This window comes from Leptidea sinapis, chromosome 8, assembly GCF_905404315.1.
Source record: "Leptidea sinapis chromosome 8, ilLepSina1.1, whole genome shotgun sequence".
NCBI classification, from domain to species: domain Eukaryota; kingdom Metazoa; phylum Arthropoda; class Insecta; order Lepidoptera; family Pieridae; genus Leptidea; species Leptidea sinapis.
In genome coordinates this window covers 8,540,839-8,562,483 of record NC_066272.1, presented here as the reverse complement: position 1 = coordinate 8,562,483, position 21,645 = coordinate 8,540,839, and the positions used below count along the sequence as shown (strand labels likewise).

Here is a 21,645-nt window from a genome sequence, read left to right as displayed (position 1 = left end):
GGCGGCAGGAATCAGGTTGAACAGCTCTTCAGAACACTCCCCGTGATAAATGCGGTAGAAAACACACAATGAAGCGACGTCTCTACGCAACGCCAAGTGATCCAGCCGTTCACAGAGTACTGGGTCCCCGACAATTCGAGCTGCTCCGCGTAGCACGCGGTCAAATGGATCGAGCTGATACTGGGGTGCGCCAGACCAGAGATGACAGCAATACTCCATGTGAGTACTCCTTGCCGTGCTCTATTTATGACGCCCAGTTTCTTTGAAGCCAGTTTGGCTTTGCCCTCCAAATGGCCACGGAATTGGCAATTGCTCGAGATTTCGAGACCCAGTATTCCGATACTAGGCGAGGCTTTAAGGGAAGTGTTCTCGAAGAGCGGTCATACGGTGATGACAGAACTTCAATACAACTCTGTGGACTCTGTAGTAAATACGGATGATGCTGTTCAGTATCCTGTGGAATTCTTGAATGCACTCAACCCGCCTCGACTAACAACTCATAAACTTGTCCTTAAAGTGGGTGCTCCAGTAATGTTACTGCGTAATCTGAACCCTACCAAGTTGTACAACGGGACCAGGTTGCGTATAAAAGCGTTACATAACAATGTGGTAGAGGCCACTGTCATTACTGGTTGCGCTAGAGGTGAATCCATGTATTTACCACGCATAACTCTAATACCATCTGACTAGCCGTTTGAATTTAAAAGGTTGCTGTTCCCCTTTAAGGTCTGTTTTGCAATGACCATTAATAAATCACAGGGTCAGTCGTTAAAAACGGCAGGGATTGACCTAAGGGGGGACTGCTTCTCACACGGGCAGCTTTACGTGGCTTGTTCTAGAATCTAGAGTAAGTTCGCCGAGCAGTTTGGACATACTAGCACCTCAAGGCAGAACCACTAATGTAGTGAATAAGGAAGTACTTTAGCTAATGCAACAACAATAACAATATTTTTGTTTAAACAACAATAATATCATGCATTTACAATAATGCATTGTCATTTGTAATATCACTTTGTTGGTAAACCTTATTCATTAACCTGCCTGCTAGAGTCTGTCAAGTGAGTCGTATCATCGTTGTAAAGAGCTACGATATAAACGAGTTCCACGCGGACGAAGTCGCGGGCAGAAGCTAGTGATAAATAAATTTATAATTTACGCGCCAGCAAAATAGCATTTTATTTCGTAGTGAACTGAGCAAACAACTTAAATGCAGTGATTTTCACAACGTCTAGTGGAAAATATGATTGAACAAAAGAGATATTAATATCAGTTGCTTCAATGGTATTAAAGTTTACTGAACTTATTATCTATACTTTCAATGTTTTCTTTTATGTTGAAATTTAATCAGAAGATTGGCTGAAAAGTTTTTAAAAATATTATATAGCCTGCATTTTGTGATTTTATAATAGTTTGTTTGCATATATAGATAGTACTTAACTTTTATTAACAAAAAAAAATTAACAAAAAAAACAACCGCCTTCAAAAACACTATTCCAAAACAATAGATATAATGTGCACTATAAAGTATAAAAATAATTGCGTATTTTTATACAATCTAATTAATTAATCATATTCTAGTTACGATTATTGTAATTTTGTCATGGATTCCGTAATCACAACCTAACCAAACTCTCACCAAACTATCTTAGAAGTATATCCTTTCCAATAAATCATCGAAATCGGTTGGCGCGATATTGAGTTATTCGTAAATTTATCATACACTTTGCTATACGTATGTATAGCAAAATTTAAGACTTGTATGGTTTTCTCATGGAATCCACTGTCAGATCTGGACCAAATTACAATGGTGGACCCTCGGGAAGCACCAGCTTTCAAATAAAAAAAGAATTATCAAAAGCGGTTCACCCAGTCGAATGTTTTGAGGTAACAAACCACCTCCTTTTTTGAAGTCGGTTAAAAATTATTTCTTTTCGGACAATTCATAAAATAGTCGGTCCCTACATGGATAAACGGTTAGTGAAGGTTAAAAATATCCCACGAAAGTTTTAATCATTTAAAATGAAATTTATTACTCAATCCTTCAAAACTTACACATTTTTATTATGAAATCAATAAAAAATAAAATTGATGTCAATATTGAAGTAATTCGTACCTGGTCGCCGACTTTATTGATTCATAAGAGCGGGTACACGCGAATGTAGCAATCTGTCCATAAATCTCAACTATGCATTTTCCGCGGTTGAATTGATTTTTCTCTCTCTATTTGTATGCTAATCAAAGCATCTCGGTGCGTTCTCATTTTGGGGGCTAGAAGCCGCTACTGTACTGAATAAATCTTATTTTTTTATATAATTAACATTTATTTTTTTGCTTATTCTTTAAAGGATGGAATTAAAAGCTAAGCTTAAGGCGCGTAGCTAGTTAAATTACTGGGCAAATGAGACTTAACATCTTATGTCTCAAGGTGACGAGCGCAGTTGAAGTGCCATTAAGAAATTTTGGGGATTTTCAAGAATCTTGACCGCCACTGCATTGTAATGGGCAGGACTTATTAATTACCATCAGCTGAATGTCCTGCTTCTCTTGTCCCTAAGAGAAAAAGAGTTTTTTCTCTTTTTTTCTCATTCAGACTAACTGATTGAAGCATAAACCTAAAACAAGCAAAAAGTCTTTTCAGCTAAAATATTAGTACCTATAGCAGGAAAAAGTAAAATGGTTTTTTTTTTCAAATAATATCAATATAATATAAAACATTGCTTAAAATGATTACTGTCATAATATAAGCCAATGTATTTTTTTTCCAATCAATGTCAGTATTATATAAAAATGATATTTAGGTTTCTAATATATTTTTTTTCTTAAATGAATAGTTTGCGCGAGAGACACTTCTAAAGTGGTAAAATGCTCCCCCCCCCCCTCCCTTGTAACTTCTAAAATAAGAGAATAATAAAACTACAAAAAATATATGATGTACATTCCCATGCAAACTTCCACCGATAATTGGTTTGAAAGAGATCTAGTGAGAGCTCATTTGCACATATTTTGAGCAAAGATTTTTTTCCTTTTCCATTTAAATAATTTAATATCATTTTCCTTTCTATATATTAATTTTATAATATGTTGTTGCTACCCTGAACCCTTCATGGGTGAATCCGACTCGCACTTGGTCGCTTTTAATATTCTTAAGGTCATAAGACTCAAGGTCTCAAGCACATCATAATTTCTCATGAGCTGTGTATAATACATAAAAAAACAAGTCTTTTTTTTAATGAGACTAAGGAACGAGATCAGCAGCTCGTTGAGCTGATGGTAATTGACATGACCTGCCCATTACAATGCAGTGCCGCTCAGGATTCTTGAAAGACGCAAAAATTCTGAGCAGCACTACATTTTGCTCTCGTCACCTTGAGACATAAGATGTTAAGTCTCATTTGCTCAGTAATTTCACTAGGTAGGGCGCCCTTCAGACCGAAACACATTAATGGTAACATATTACTGCTACACGGCAGAAATAGGCGCCGTTGTGGTCACCTATAATCTAGCTGGCGTCCTGTGCAAAGGAGCCTCCACTGGTCTTTAAACATTGAAGAAATGCTGCTAGTATAATCACAAGAAACTTTAATTATTCCTGTTTTATTATTTAAATACATCTTACGAACACGTTGGAAGCAATTGATAAAAATAATTTCCACTTTCAATAAGGATAAAATCTTTAATATCAACACATACCCTCCATAACACCACTGTATTAAGTAACATGGTATCGAAGTCTAATAAAATAAAACTTTATTAGTATTTTATAGGAACAACATAAATGTTAGGGTCGACAAGTCTCACATTATACGCAAGATATGGCTATGTATTTACTATGAACGGTTTTATTCGATATCTTTGTATACTATATCTGTATTTGGTATGATTTTTTGTAAACCGACTTCTAAAAAATAAGAGGAAGTTCGTCATGTCTGTCTGTCTGTCCGTCCGTATCTCACAGACACTTTTTTTCCGAAACTATAAGAACTATACTGGTGAAACTTGGTAAGTAGATGTATTCTTTGAACCGCATTAAGATTTTCATACAAAAATAGAAAAAAAAAAAACAATAAATTTTGGGGGTCCCTATAGTTTTTTTTCATCAAACCCATACGTGTACATCTATGCACAGGTCTTCAAAAATAATATTGAGGTTTCGAATATAATTTTTTTAAGCTGAATAGTTTGCGTGAGAGACACTTCCAAAGTGGTAAAACGTGTCCCCTCCCCCCTGTAACTTCTAAATAAGAGAATGAAGAAACTCAAAAAAATATATGATGTACATTACCATGCAAAGTTCCACCAAATATTGCTTTGAACGAGATCTAGTAAGTAGTTTTCTTTACGTCATAAATAACTTAATTAAAAAAAATACACTATTATTAAAACATCTATCTAAGTCGCCACTTTATAATTAGCATTAATTTTTCACTGTTAAGGTTTATTTGAAGAATTCGAATGAGTCTCATTTAAATAAAAATAACGGGTTGCACTCCAGGAGTGCCGGCAGAAGTGAAAACTTGAATATCACACATTGTGCATTTCTGAATATTTTGGAATGGTTAGGAAATAATTTTGCACGAATTGCTTTATTTATCAGTATAAAATTACAAGCATTTATGTGGTTAAATACAATATTCAGTTATTGTGCTATCGTATACAAAAATTCTAATTTATATTACATAAAAAATGTAACACTTCAGAACTATTGCAATTATTTTACATCTCTCTGAAAAATCATCTCTCTTGTCCTGATGCGAGATTAACATAACCCATGCCAAGAAGAGTACGCAACGTCGCTAAAGGAGTTTTCACTTTAAAAAGCAACTAAATAAGCATTTGTATACAGAGAGTAAAGTATTTAATATGAATATCGTCCACATTACACACACGTTAATGTAAGCAGATTTAGCGCGAGACACTTGTAGGAATATCGACAAGATCTACGAACAAATCCCCGAGCAAACTTTTTACTTTCGTAGTTTCACTAACATTAAGTATATAAGACATGTATCTTATAGGGTACCTTCAAAAAAAGCGCGTACACCTTCCTTAAAGGCTGGCAACGCTCTTGTGATTCCTCTGGTGTTGCAAGAGAGTGTGGGCGGCGGTGATCCCTTAACACCAGGTGACCTGTTGTAACGTAGTTTTATAAAACTCAATATAATCAAATATAAACACATATAATAAAACTAAGAATAATTAATAATAGCCTTAATATTGTCTACGGATCTCTAAATCCATCATACGTATCATCGCGATGCGTGCCCCGCACCGTCCTCCACCCGCGACGTGTTAGACTCGGCAGTCGGCGGTGGGGACAGAATTTCTAGTCTCGAAGGAGAGCGCACGTTCCTTGGCTGCGCGAACCAACTACATTGTTCTCGTGCCATTATAATACTTGAATAACTACAACTTTCTTATATTTTTTACACGTTATTAGGTTAACATACTACTTAACAAACTATTAAATAAATAAAGTCAGTGTTCCCATCTAGGGTAAGTTGTGCAAATAGTTATACATTATAGTTTATTGTATTTTAATTAATATTCTGCTTGCTTTTTAAAGCTAAGAGTGTCATGGCGAGTTAGGAAATTTCCGTTAGCTGTTATTATTGCTGTTGTAATAAATACTTCTCAGATTATTAGTATAATTTAGTTTGTTAGCTTTAGCAATATGATTTAAATATTAGTTTATGTTTTTTCAATAATATTAGAATATGTTTTGATTAATGCTTGGTTCTTTAAATAGATTATTTTGATATATTGCTTTTTCTAGCTACGTAACCATTGCTGATTTTAATTTATACATGCCACCACGATTTTCTTCCCTTGTGCTAGCTAGACGTAGCCTCTGGATTGCCTTAAGCTCCGCGTAGGTTTTCCAACAGTACAAAAGTTATAGCTGTGTGATAATCTTGGCAATCATTACAGGAACACTGTTGGACTTCAATACCTGTCCTACTTCGTATGCCACAGTTTTGAACCTGGATCCGGACAACATAGTGAAGTCACACGTGTCAGGAGATTGGTAACCGAAGGGGTGTACGGTATTTCTGGGACCGAGACTCTGCGAGCAAATTATGGCCTCGGCTTTACCCTCGACCTCTTAAAATCTTTATTAAATATAATTTAAATATAGTTTTAAAAATTGCCACGTTGTTGTTATTTCTATCAACCGCGCAGATAGCAACGTGACAAATGGCGCCCAACTTGGTCAAAGGTCATAATTAGCTTCGCTTTGTATCGCTAACTACTTTTAGTTTAGTGCTTGGTGTTGGATATCTTTGGTGAGCTGTTTTTTTTTTATATAGAGACAATAATTATTTATTTCTGTAATTTACCGGTAAGTATAGGTACGGCTATTAGGCGTTTTGGTTTTGTGTACTTTTTATTGTTCACTGTGTATTTTTATTGTGATTGTATTTTTTATTGTTACTGTTTGCACAACATATCATAGAAACAAAATGACAAATCCAATAAAATTTTTGCTTTTTCAAAAATCTGAATTACGCTATGAGGTTGCAATTCGTGGTGAAACTCCCTCAGACAATGTCGAAGGTTTGCGTAGACAAGTTACAAAATTAACTCAGCTTTATCCTTCTGATGATATTCTTGATTCGGTATTTGAATTTGGTGATGATATTAATGGTTGTAATGAAACGTTGGAAAAAATTAAAACATGTTTAGAATCACTTAAAATGGCTTACAGTGAGTCATTATATTGTAGGACAAAGTCTTGGCTGAATCATTTGCATTATAGAATTATTAGGATTGTTAAACCCGAGAAGTCTGAAGACATCGCTATTATGGCTAGAATTCAAAAAACTTTTGATAAATATAACACCTTTCTTATAGGTCTCTCTAAACCTATTGATTCTAAATCTTCAAGTTCGGCTTCTCATGAGGAATGTTTTGATAAATCATCTGTCTCAGGGCTAAATATTTCTGTAACTTGTAACCGCGGCAATACTAGTGAATTGAATAAATTGAAATACGATGGAAAAACTTGTGTACGTGCTTTAATACAAAGATTAGAGGAGTTTCGTATTTCGAAAGGGATATCGGAAAATAAAATGCTTCTATCCGCTATTGACGTATTTACTGGTGATGCATTACACTGGTTCCGTAGCGTAAAAAATAACATTACTGATTGGCCTACTCTTATTAATCGTTTAAAAAATGATTTTGATATTCCTGACTTTGATTATCGTATGCTTTCTGAAACACGAAATCGTACACAAGGAGTTGATGAAAGCATTACTATTTATATTTCTATAATGGAGGGCATGTTTTCACGGCTTAGCAAGGCGACGTCTGAAGATGATAAGCTTGATATTATATTGCACAATATTTTACCCTGTTATTCTACAATAATTGCAGCTAGTCCACATATTAAATCTATTGAAGATTTACGAACTGTCTGTAAAAATTACGAACGGATTAAGGTTCGTTCAGATAATTATAAAGAACCACCTTTACCACATTCTAAGATGCTAGCCCCTGAATTTTGTTATCAATCCAATAAAAAAAGTAATCGGTATTCTTATTCGTATGCTAATACCACTTCTCATTATAAAAACGATGCGCAGTTAAAAACTTCTGTTGTTTCTACACAATACTGCTTTCGCTGCCGTGATAATTCTCACTCGATGAAAAATTGTACCGCTGAGCGAACTATTTTTTGCTTTGGATGTGGAGAAAAAGGTGTTCGTAAACCAGAATGCCCTAAGTGTAAAAATAATTATGGTTCCGAAGCGGATAAAAAAACTAGTGTCTGAAAATTGTCGAAAATCAGTTAACTATTTTGATAGCTCGGATTGGAATAGTTGGCTGATATATCTTAAAAAGTTTTTTTTATCTTATTGTAATTCTGTTTCGACAATTTTCAATTCTAGACCGAGAAACGATCCCCGGCCTTACAGCAAAATTCAAATTAATGTAACTGATAATTTATATATTTATGGTTTGCTTGATTCTGGTTCTGCCATTACTATATTAGGTAATAACTCTCATAAATATTTAATGCGGTTTGATCTTACAATTTATTCTGACAATATTATTACTGTCACTGCTGCAGGTGGTCAAAAGATTACTTCTTTGGGCTACATGCTCTTGCCGGTGTCATTTGGAAATAAATTTTCAATTATAAGGGCTCATATTATTCCGGAGATTGAAACCACACTTATACTGGGTATCGATTTTTGGAAACTTTTTGGTCTATGTTCCAAATACCTAACAAATACTAAGAACTTTTTTAAAACAGATCCTGGTCTCTCAGAGATTTCTAATTCCCCTAATATTCACTTACATGCTTATGAAAATCTTGATGAGTCTCAAAAGCCCTTGGCTGATAAAATAATTTCTCAATATAAGAAAATATCTTTTGCTGAAAAAGGATTAGGTAGAACACATTTAATTAAACACCGTATAAATACTGGGAATGCCCAACCGATTCGACAGCGTTATTACCGAATGTCTCCAGAAAAGCAAAAGATCATTACTGAACAGGTTGATGAAATGTTAAGCTTGGATGTGATCGAGCCTTGTGAGAGCCCCTGGTCGTCTCCAGTCTTAGTTGTTGGTAAAAAAGACGGGAATCCACGTTTTTGTTTGGATAGTCGCAAACTTAATGCAGTGACAAAAAAAGATGCATATAGTCTTCCGTATGTCTCTGAAATCTTGGACAACTTAAAGAATGCTAGATTTCTCTCAAGTCTCGATTTATCTAAGGCCTTTTGGCAAATTTTAATAGAGGATCAGGACCGGGAGAAGACTGCATTTTACGTTCCTGGAAGAGGCACATTTATGTTTAAAACAACCGCATTTGGACTCACAAATGCCCCAGCGACACAGCAAAGGTTAGTAGATCTTTTGTTTGGTCCTGAATTCGAATGGAAAGTATTTGGTTATATTGATGACGTCATCATCATCAGCGAAACCTTTGAGGAGCATGTGAGTCTTCTTTACCGAGTCCTTGAAAAACTTACAATGGCTAATCTCACAATCAACTTAGAGAAATGTAATTTTTTCAGAAGCAAGCTTCGTTACCTAGGATATGTTGTTGATGCGCAAGGATTGCGGACCGACCCAGAAAAGGTCAAGGCAATACTGGATTATCCAGTACCTACTAAAGAAAGAGGTGAAACGCTTTCTTGGTACTGCTTCCTGGTATAGGCGTTTTATTCCTCAATTCAGTACAGTTGCCGGTCCACTTAACAAATTAACCTCTACAAGAAAGAATGCTCCTCGATTTGAGTGGAATTCAGAAACGGAGAAAGCATTCTTGGAATTGAAATCTCGCTTAGTTCAAGCGCCAGTTTTAGCGTGTCCAAGTTTTGAGCATGCTTTTCAGGTACATACTGATGCTAGTAACTTTGGAGTCGGTGCTATGTTAGCACAGACTATTAATGGAGTTGAACATCCGATAGCATACATGAGTCGTTCGCTGACAAAGCAAGAGCAAAACTATAGTACAACTGAACGCGAAGCTCTCGCTGTACTTTCTGCGCTTGAGCACTGGCGCTGTTACTTAGAAAATGGAAAAACTTTTAAAGTCTTTACTGATCATTCTGCTCTTAAGTGGTTTCTGTCACTATCTAATCCTACTGGAAGATTAGCGAGATGAGGGGTTCGACTGTCTTCCTTTAATTTTGAGATTGAACACCGACGTGGAAAAGATAACATTATTCCCGATGCTCTTTCTAGAAGCACCCATGTAAACGCTCTTATAAATGATAACATTTCTATATTTCCTGCTCCAATCACACAAGATTCTTGGTTTCTTAAAATTTTTAAGGCTTGCCAAGAGTCCTCTATAAGCTTTCCGAACTATTGAGTTGAAAATGGCAAGTTATATAGGTACATGAAGAATAAAAACATTCTCACTACAGAATTAGATTGGAAGGAGGTAGTGCCTCAGGAGCAGAGACAACAAACTATAACTCAATGTCACTCAGAGCCCACGGCTGGTCATTTTGGCGTGTTCAAGACATATAAACGTTTGGCACTTCGATTCTACTGGCCCGGAATGTACGCTGATGTGGTCGGTTTTATATCTCACTGTCACGTTTGCCTTGCTTATAAGTTACCAACTCATGGTACTCTCGGTAAAATGGGGAGACCAAAAAATGTTTCAAGGCCCTTTCAAGTTTTATCAATCGATTTAGTTGGTCCTTTACCAAATACAAGAAGACAGAACAATTATATATTCGTCGTTACTTGTTGCTTTTCAAAGTATTGCCTTTTCTTTCCCCTTCGCAGGGCAACAGCTGATCTTGTGAGAAAACACTTAGAAAATGATGTTTTTCTTGTGCACGGAATACCCCAAACTATTATTCTTGATAATGGCTGTCAATTTATAAGTAAAGAGTTAGATAGACTATTTAAAAGATATAAAATACCCAATTTACATTTTACACCTAAATATACTCCGCAGATGAACACAGTCGAAAGATATAATAAAACTGTAATTACAGCAGTCTCAACCTTTATTAATGATGACCATCGATCATGGGATCTAAACCTACCACAAATTCAATTTGCTATGAATAATTCCGTAAACGAAACAACTGGTTTCACTCCTGCATTTTTGGTACATGGTAGAGAGTTGGTTACATGCGGTTCACATTATTTGGATACGGATGATTCTAATAACATAATTTTCCTTCCAAGAGACGCTTATGCTGAAAATCTGGGTCATTTGTCTATAATATTTGGGAAAGTTCAATCCGCGCTGAGGAACGCTCATATTAAAAACACACAGAGATATAATTTACGTCGCAGAGAATTTGAATTTAATGAGGGTGACATTGTTTGGAAACGTTGCTATTTTCAGAGCGATAAAGATGCTCATTTTAGTAAAAAGTTAGCACCTAAATATTTAAAATGTAAAATTAAAACTAAGCGTTCCCCTTTAGTTTATATATTAGAAGATATGGATGGACGTGAATTAGGTATGTGGCATATAAAAGATCTTAAAATAGTGGGCAGCCAACCACGACATTGATAGTCGGATTTTGATTCAGGCAAAATCCTCTTCTAAGGGAGGGGGTACTGTAACGTAGTTTTATAAAACTCAATATAATCAAATATAAACACATATAATAAAACTAAGAATAATTAATAATAGCCTTAATATTGTCTACGGATCTCTAAATCCATCATACGTATCATCGCGATGCGTGCCCCGCACCGTCCTCCACCCGCGACGTGTTAGACTCGGCAGTCGGCGGTGGGGACAGAATTTCTAGTCTCGAAGGAGAGCGCACGTTCCTTGGCTGCGCGAACCAACTACATTGTTCTCGTGCCATTATAATACTTGAATAACTACAACTTTCTTATATTTTTTACACGTTATTAGGTTAACATACTACTTAACAAACTATTAAATAAATAAAGTCAGTGTTCCCATCTAGGGTAAGTTGTGCAAATAGTTATACATTATAGTTTATTGTATTTTAATTAATATTCTGCTTGCTTTTTAAAGCTAAGAGTGTCATGGCGAGTTAGGAAATTTCCGTTAGCTGTTATTATTGCTGTTGTAATAAATACTTCTCAGATTATTAGTATAATTTAGTTTGTTAGCTTTAGCAATATGATTTAAATATTAGTTTATGTTTTTTCAATAATATTAGAATATGTTTTGATTAATGCTTGGTTCTTTAAATAGATTATTTTGATATATTGCTTTTTCTAGCTACGTAACCATTGCTGATTTTAATTTATACATGCCACCACGATTTTCTTCCCTTGTGCTAGCTAGACGTAGCCTCTGGATTGCCTTAAGCTCCGCGTAGGTTTTCCAACAGTACAAAAGTTATAGCTGTGTGATAATCTTGGCAATCATTACAGGAACACTGTTGGACTTCAATACCTGTCCTACTTCGTATGCCACAGTTTTGAACCTGGATCCGGACAACATAGTGAAGTCACACGTGTCAGGAGATTGGGAACCGAAGGGGTGTACGGTATTTCTGGGACCGAGACTCTGCGAGCAAATTATGGCCTCGGCTTTACCCTCGACCTCTTAAAATCTTTATTAAATATAATTTAAATATAGTTTTAAAAATTGCCACGTTGTTGTTATTTCTATCAACCGCGCAGATAGCAACGTGACACTGTACGCTCGTTTGTCCTCCTATTCCATAAAAAAAAGACACACGTGACACTTCTCTGACGTTATAATATCGTTTCATTAAAGTCACTAAGATGAATATCTACCTAACTATAAAACAGAAAACAATGTCATTTAAAAATAAATTTGACATTTGAATTACCTATTTGAAAACAATTTATAATTAAATAACAGACAGATATAAAAAATAATAATAAAACTATTATGAGTCAATATCTCATAAGTGCTACCTGCTACTGTTCTACCGACACTCACGTACTGATCGCCGACAAGTGTCCTCTTCCCTCACCGCACCGCCTCTTCCCACACGTGTCGACTGTTAATCGCCAAAATGTTCTACTTAAAGATTTTTTGCTTACTTTGCAGTGATCATCAACATCATCATCATCAAACCAGACATCGAGTTCCGGATTAGGATAAAACTACTCTACCCATGGGTTTCGTGAGGCAACTAAGAGAATATCAAGGAAATGGGCAGCAGTGTTTACCTTCATAATAACCATACTGTGGTCACAAACCCACATGCAAGCGTGGTGACACTGGCAATCACCCGGATTGAACGTAATTGCTTGTATCATTGACATTGACATATTAAACGAATGTTATAAATATATTTAGCTCCTTTTAAGTGTGAACAATTTGTTATTTTTAAAGTGTATAACCACTTCACTTCTGGGATTAATTACAAAAATAAATTTTATAAACTTGTTTATAAATTTTCAAAGCGCGACATCTCAAGCACAGTCTTAAGTCAATTTCCTAATATGCAAATATTCGAGTTTAGCAGGTTATCAACTGTAAAATAGATCCTGTAGATGAAGCCACAACTTGAAAGTTGAACAAGAACAAGATTTAACAACGGTACGTCACTTGTACGGTTGGCTCAGTGGAAAGATCGCTCGAATAGAATGCGAGAGGTCACGGGTTCGAGTCCCGCATCGTTCACAAATTTTGTTTATAAATTTTATTTGTGTCCGTGTAAGTTTTCTTTCATTTTCTACAATTAAACAAGTATTTCCAACTGTTGAAGGGAAATCTATGAAAAACAACAAAAAAGCCTTCGAAATTTTTCATTGATAATTTATTTTCTTCACGGGCAACAAGACAGCTAAGCGACTAAAACCAAATCTAAAGAGTATTAATGAAATAAGTATAAATTAGTATCGGAAATCCATAATACACAATATATAAGAGGAAGATATTTAAAGCTCTAAAGAGTAAAAAAAAGCTTTTCCCGAACAAAATACCGACTTACTACCTAATTTTATACATCACGATGAAATAACGTTTGTAACTTTACGCAAAAAGCTAACGTAAAATAACAGATACACGCGTTTTAATCCTTTAAAAGTGTTTTATTTATACGTGTAACAGTAGGCGTTATCAAAGAAAATACTAAGATGGATTACGTTTTATCGAATGTTTGTTTTATAATAATAATTTTAACACACTCTTACACAAATTATTTTGCCCCAAACTAGGCTGAGCCTGAGGTACAACGAGACAACGATATATTTATTAATAAATATAACATAAATATACATAAATACATATATAAACATCCATGACTCGGAAACAAACATCAACTTTTATCATATAAACCTTTACATCTACCGAGATTCGACCCCGGGACCTCTAGCTAAGTGGGCAGGGTCACTAACGACTGGGTTATATAGGTCGTACTATCGCAGAGGAATTTAGAAATACACAATTATAAACAGAGTCGATTAAATGCAACAGTTCATCTAAAGTGAATGAAGTTGCATGTTGTCCAAACGTTAATTGAAAGCAAACAAAGTAAAGTTTACTTTAAGCACTGACAAATAGTCGTGGAATATACGTCATGTGACATGTAAATTTCCAATAGGTTATACTGCGTGCTACTACTCGTAATACCTACATGAAATTACCAATCTCTGTAACATATTGTATGTACCTTTATTTATTTAAGTGACAACTAATAAAGGCACTTTAAGCTCTTTCGAAGGGAGAACATTCAAACGCATCACCGACATGATATTAAGTGCCCACATCGTCTCACCAGAGAAATCACACGCCTTTAGGAAGGTGTAAGAGCTTTTTTTAGTATCCATATTGTATCGTACTGGGAAAACCGCACCAGGAAGGCCATTCCAAAGTTTTGATAGTAATAATAATAATAATGAAGCTATATTTAATTCCATCCTTGTCCTTGTAACGGGTTACGTGACCCGCGCCCTTCCATTTAGCCTTCATTGCAAAGTTAAGGCATCGCATACTTTTGTCTTCTTTCGAATATCAACGTTCTTTACCTTATCCTTCAGTTTTATACCTAGACAACTTCTATCCATTCTTTTGTTTTGATAGTACGTGGTAGTTAATTACTCGAAAGCCTCTTTATATGAGCGCTACAATCAGATTGCGTGGATGATAAAAAAGTTGAATGCTCAAGTCAGAATCAGGTTAAACATACCTTCGAAAAACTCCCCGTGATAAATGTGGTAAAAAACACACAGTGTAGCTCTACGTAATGCAATGTGATCAAATTCTTCACAAAGTACTGTTTCTCGACAATTCGAACAGTTCTACGTTACACGCGATCAAATAGTTCAAGTCGGTCTGGAGTGTACCAGACCAAGTATATGGACAATACTGCATAATATGTTGCTGTACCTGTTCTTTATAGAACGCTAGAATATGGGCCTGCTTCAAGTATTGACATGATCGTCAATGTATATCTGTAGCTAATTTAGTGTCGACTACAACATAATATACCCACTACTTTATTTGTTCCTCTATTTTGTAAGTTAGTTAAAAATATATTAAATATAATATGTTCAATGATAACACGGAATAATAATAATCGGTAAATTTAAGTCTTAGCAAATTAATTTAACTTGAATCCTTTATTCCTCTTCTGATGAGGAAGAAAGAGCCTCCGTATTGTATTTTAAAGATGTGACGTTACAACTGTCAACTTGCTGGTGATCACTCAATTTAGATCATCGAAAGAAAACGGCACGCTTATTTGTTCACCTTTGTATATTCCAGAGGCAGTGTAACGAAGTCACAGAGAGGCCCGTAGCATACGACAGCTCGAGGACGAATACCTCGAGTGCCGACAGTAAGGCCGTAACTATAGGGCCTGGCGCACGTGCACGTGTTTCTGATTAATGCTTAATTTATATTAATAACAATAATTTTACATCACCATGTAACAAAATGAAGATTTATGATTTAATTTTAGAGTAAAATTATTCATCTTATTTTCCTCGTTCTTATAATGTTGTAGTATTTGCGCCGATATACATTACATGTATTTTTTTAACTCCTAATGGCTTTGCGCAGCAAACAGGAATAGCTCGCAGATTGCAATTTTCTTTCCGACTTTTTGACACTTATCTTTCTTTATCTTTGTAAGCTATATTATTGTAAGTTTCATTAAAATACATTGTGTAGTTTTTGCGTGCAGAGTTAATAAATGTTGTGGAAAGTTGACGCCGAAAGACTAATAATAGTCCATTATGACTCCATGACGTTGGCAGCACTAAACAATATATTATTCTAAAATCGATTTAATTTAAACTTTTTTATTGGTAAGGGTAGAGTGTTTTCAAAATTATAATGATGTTTTCTATCCATTCTTATTGATACTCTAAATGTAAAAGATTAAAATATGTCTGTATTTCTTCGTTGCTAAAAGTTTTATACTAGAAACAGATCCCCATGAAATGAAATTAAAACGTATTCCACGCGATGAAATCATGAAATGAAGTCTTGTCAATCATAAATATAAATCCTAAAACGTTAATAAAAAAATACTTCTTTTAACTGTGAAGCTGAACGCATTCATGTGGTTGCACCTACAAATTTCTGCATGGTTTAACCAAAACAATAAATTACACTTTTTGAACTTGATATCAGAGTAAAATATAGAATATGAACTTTAGGTATGTTAAACAATAAAATATAGATACAGAATTATAAAATATTTATATACCTAGACTGTCTAATAATGATATATGTATACTTGACCTACACATAGATTTACTAAAGCTAATGTATATTTAAGACAAAATATAACTGAAAGAGAGAAAGTACAAAATATTTTCTACTTTTTAAAATTAAAGCCAAATAAATAAAATGACATTGATACGTATACCTAATGAAAATTCCAAAAATTTGGTAAAATATCTCTATCATGAAACAAGACAAGTTCTTATCATGCTCAGAAATAAGTTCGCGATGATGGCTCCGGACAGAAGCAATGCCTTAACCTTACAGTGCCAGTGTTCGAGAGATTAAATTAAGATCTAAATTACATTTTATTAAGCATAATTACAATAAATAAAAAAATTAAATAGTGTATGTCAAACCGAAACATAATAATACTTTCACGCTACTGCTGGATGGCAGAGAAAGACATCGCTGTGATACCCAGCTAGCCGCGCCTAGATATTGCCTGCAGATTTTTTAAGTGGTAAATCACCTGTGCGAAATTAAAGCACGTCATTAAAATCGGCTAGCAGTTTTCTAGTTCACCGACTGGGACAGTAAATTCTAGGCGTTTTCGAAAGCAGGTCTTGGAAAGTTCGACCAGCAATTCCTACCGCTGCTGCACATGAGAGTGACACCCTGGCCCATACGGCAAAAGAGAAAGCCGATCTTCAATAAACTCTCTTTGCCTCCAACTCTACTCTTGAAGACGACGGAAAAAACACCGCCTAACATCACGTGGTGTCAGAGCTTTATGCCGGAAGATCAGTTTGGACAGATAACTGTTCTGCGAGTTCTCATCGTGCTCCGAGCGTGTGCCGCTGATTTACCACCCTTGTATACCGACAGTATGGCTGTCGCCATGGTCAGTGGCGATCTTCACGTATACCTAACACACCGCGGGGAAATTGGCTTCGAAGAATGACTAGTTAGTTAGTAGCTAGTTATATAAAAATAATAAAGATTAATAGAGAATTTAAGCCGGTTCATATTTAAGCGCTCTACAAAACGCAGGTCCAGCCACATATGGTATCACCTCGAAAAATTTGAGCGCGTTCGACGCAGAGCTGCTTGAACTTTTGGGGACTCAGTGCTCTGTGAACGGCTGGATCACTTGGCGTTGCGTAAAGATATCAACTTTTGTGTGGCAGGTCCCGCTTTTATCACGGGGAACGTTTCAAAGAGATGTTTGACCTGATTCTTGCCGCCGAATTCCACCAATGCACGACACGCCATAAACAAGGATATCATCCCCACAATCTTTATGTGTGGCGTTTGTATACAGAACGGTTTTCCAGGAATCCCATTTCATGTGCAACTAAGCTGTGCAATATGTTTATAAATGTTAACAATCTAATGGTAAACCTTGAAAAAAGTTAAAACATGGCAAATATAAAGCATTTTATACTTAAGAAAACAGATATTAAAATACAGACAATACAACTATTATTATTATTAGTTTAACTATTTATTTCTATTTTATAACAAATTCTCACAGTGTAGTTAAAAAATTCGGGTTAATCGTAGAAGCATTTTGAAACTAAGAAATTTTTAAGATCTCTTTTAAATAGAGAAGGCTTCTTATTATTTTTAATTTCGTTTGGGATGTTATTATAGATTTTTATTGCCTGTATTTGGTGAAGGCTCGATGACACTAGTGACATGCTTGTTTGTGGTATTTTTAATTTGTTTAATTTTTTTCGTTTGTGCCGCATAACTTTAGTCATTGATGTTCATATAACTTCATCAAGTATTAGATTTTAATCAAATCAAATTTATTAAATCAATGTTTGTTGTACATCGTGATAAGTGTTAAGGCTGGCAATTTATTCAGTTGTCTCGTCAGACAATGCGACTCGTATTTTAGATTTAATCAACTCTGTCGGAGTGATTAACGTCAACAGTTCTTGCTCGAGGACATATTGAAGGGGCACGCTATCCATTTATTTTACTAGAATAATGATTGTTATGGTATGTTTGAATCACGTTGGTGTGTGTGAAATTTAGTCACTACTTTGATATTTCTTAAGTAACTCCATGTTGACACGTCGTTTTTAGCAGGCTGTGTACTCTTCATGTTACTGACCATAATTTGCTGTCCAAAGTCAGGAACTCCAAGGACTTCCTGCATGTGTGCATTGTGACAAGGTGCAGTCTTGCTGCAAAGTCCAACGTAAATTTTGAAAAGCCTTGCGCTATGAAGTTTTACTACACGATCTAGGAGTCTCTTGATACACTTTGGCTGATGTTCACTCCGCTTTAAAAAAATTAAACTTTGTCATTCTTGGTTAAAACCTCGCCCACCAAAATGACTGACGCAGGATGATGACCACGTTGCACATTACTTGAGAGCTATGAAAGTACATTTTTTTAACAGGAACAAGGATATTTCTGTCGTTAAATAGCGTGGGGTTTCATTGGGACTGAAAACAAGATATGGAAAGGTCTTGAAACGTCGGTATAACTAAAATAATAGTAAAAATTTAACTTTTACGAAAAATCTTATCTAAAAACAGTTACTTTTACACGCGTGTTAATCCTTTAAAAGCATTTTCTTTAAATATGTAACACTCGCGTTAATCAAAAAAAATACTGAGTATTTTGATTTTTCAAACTCACTCTTTGGTCACTCTCTTTATCTGTATTGTCTTAGGGAATGACCTTTGTGTATCAACGGTATACACCAAACTTCAGATCTTATTTAAAGATATGCAAAAAAGTCCATTATTAAAAGCCTTTTAGCGCCAATCTTTATAGTCTTCGACAAAGTAATTGTTGGTATATCTATCGATAGTACAATTTCACCCTTACTTTTTAAGTGCAGTTTTGTTCTCTGTAACATCTCATTCCATTTTTTATATTAACCTCGAAAGAAAAACTATATATTTTTTTTGGTTGTAACAAAATTATGTTCAGGCCAGATAAGCCATAATCACTGGTTATATAAATCCTGAAATCTTTATTCTCTTTGTTGTTCATTTTGAAATTTACGCAACCGAGTAACGGGCATAACCTGGAATCTTGGGGTAACATTAGAACTTCCCGCCAGTTGAGTCATAAGTCCAATAAAAAATATAAGAAAATGAAATATACTATTGCACTTTGAAGCATTTTTGTTAATATCGGTGATGGAGCAGAACACATTTAAATTAATCTGTCTGTATGTCACATACATGTAATTAAGTTTCGCTTCTCTTCAATTTAGACTTCGATTGCTTCTATTCAATGTACAATTTTTCTGTCCAATATGAATATATATATCACACATATATTTGATTATGATTACTCTACACGACTTTCAAAACGGGTATTTTATTAAGCTTATTATTATAGCATCATCAGCTAATTTATTTTTCATTCAACTATATGATAGAATTTGATTTTTTGAAAGCTCGACCAGCATTATCGGAAGACTTGAATTGAACTAAAAATATTCGGAAATAAAGTAATAGACCTAAAAATTAAAACTAAAAAGCATTGGAAATTAATTTTTGTTCATTTTTCATGCTGATTTCGATGTTTTGGTTTTCAAAGAGCGTTTCGACACAAACTCAAGAATTATCCACGCTGCGTTTCCCTAGAAACATTATTCCACACACACTCAACACACATGTTATGGAAGTATCTGGATGTGTGTCGGTCCTCCACAGTGCGGTTTTCAAGGAGTTTCCTTCCACGTACTACAAAACTGTGGAATGAACTACCTCGTGCGGTGTTTCCGAGACGATACGACATGGGTACTTACAAAAAACTCGATAAACGTAACGTTTGGCGAGTAAATAAATGTAAGTAGATATGTAAATAAATAAAAAAAAGCGCGTACAAAGGCCTTAACAGCCGGCAACGCTCCTGTGATTCCTCTGGTGTTGCAAGAGAATATGGGCGGCGGTGATCACTTAACACCAGGTGACCCGTACGTTCGTTTGCCCTCCTTTTCCATAAAAAAAGTACAATATTACACTTTAGCCGTTTAGTAAAAGATCAGCGTGAAGGACACGTGGACCATAATTATGCATTTGTAAAGATATTATCTGAATATTTCCAACCAAAGTTTCCAACTATAAAAACTTCTTTCCTCACACAGCCACTTTTGCAACGATCTGACGTCTGAATGGCGCAACCGATATAACTTAAGAAGTTCTTTCTTCAAGCTTTTAAGTTTGAGCTTACTATCGCTTCAAGTCCGTCAACGCATATTATGTTAACTTCTGGCATTGCAATAGTATCTGGTATTGGTAGTATATGGGGATTTGCACTTTCTATCAGGTGAAGAAGGTTCTCAATTCGACTGTATTTTATTAAAGCTTGTTATCAGAACTGTGGACTGAGTGAACAGATTTATTTATTTATTTATTAGCATCGCCAACACAAAAATCACTAACTAATTACATTAAATATAATTCTAAATAAGTCTAAGTGTCGAGAACCGGAGGCCATATCCCCCCCGCCCCCTTCTCATAAATATGACAGCGGTGAAAGGCCGGCAACGCTCCTGTGATTCCTTTGGTGTTGCAAGAGATTGTGGGCGGCGGTGATCAATTAACACCAGGTGACCCGTACGTTCGTTTGTCCTCCTATTCCATAAAAAAAGAAGTGTTATTGCACTTACAGGCAACGACCACATGCAAGTAAAACATACATAATTATTGAAATAATATTATATTAATATTATTAATAATACTAAGATACAATATAATACAATTATATAATAAAATACAATACAATTATAAATAAATATGAACAAAACTTATTATGAAATATGATGATCCATGGAACTCCTTTACGACTTAAGGTAATGTTGCGATCTATGGCAGAGTTTGTAACTGTCATCAAATTGCAATGTGCTTACGTTCATTGCTGCATTGCAAAATTTAGGCATTCCCGACTCGTGGTCACACCAGTGTGACTACGAGTAATTTTTTTAGCTCGTGGTCACACCAAGGGTTTTACTACACCCTGTTGGTAATTGATATAAGTGATGTGTCAATTTCTATTCTCATGATATCGACATTCTCGATAGTTTTGATAACGTTAAGTTATAGTTAAATATTATTATTGTGTTACTGTTTATTGGTCCTAATAAAGTAAATAAATATTGACTTTCATTATACAACAAAATCGCCTCGCTTTCTTTTAATTATATTAATTTCCATAATTATCCCAACAGTATAAAATATTGCAACAAGATTGCACTGCAAAACGTGACATCGACTATGACTGACACATAAAAAATCATATAGGTCATATTAAATAGATTTAAAATGACCTAAGAGGATTTAAAACTGTTGTTATCTAGTATTTGGGTGAATATGTGGATATCCCTCACAAGGGATATTGTGTGTACGGAGTGGTCAAAAGCGGAAATATTGACTTCAGAACTTTGTTAACTAGACCTAGTTAGGAGACAAACTGCCACACTATACCTCATTTTACAATTACATTTACAGTTATACATCTTTTCCTATTTCGACATATGGTACTTATTACACCACTAACGTTTTAACTAATTTTATATCTTAATAAAATAGTGTAGTTAAACC

The 21,645-nt window shown here is 35.0% G+C and overlaps 1 protein-coding gene across 2 annotated transcripts; it reads left to right on the top strand.

Annotated features, from left to right (window-relative positions):
* The first annotated feature begins 5,150 nt into the window (after positions 1-5,150).
* On the top strand, positions 5,151-12,067 carry LOC126965804 (uncharacterized protein K02A2.6-like). 2 transcript variants are annotated; one of them, XR_007729597.1, is made up of 2 exons: positions 5,151-5,493; positions 11,848-12,067. XR_007729597.1 is itself a non-coding variant. In XM_050809578.1 (2 exons), exon 1 carries the CDS (start codon positions 10,025-10,027, stop codon positions 11,000-11,002), a length of 978 nt encoding a protein of 325 aa, XP_050665535.1. In that variant the 5' UTR covers positions 9,907-10,024; the 3' UTR covers positions 11,003-11,412; positions 11,848-12,067. The 2 variants fall into 2 exon arrangements, 1 of the variants encoding a protein (XP_050665535.1); XM_050809578.1 differs by lacking the exon at positions 5,151-5,493 and adding an exon at positions 9,907-11,412.
* Positions 12,068-21,645: the final 9,578 nt, after the last annotated feature.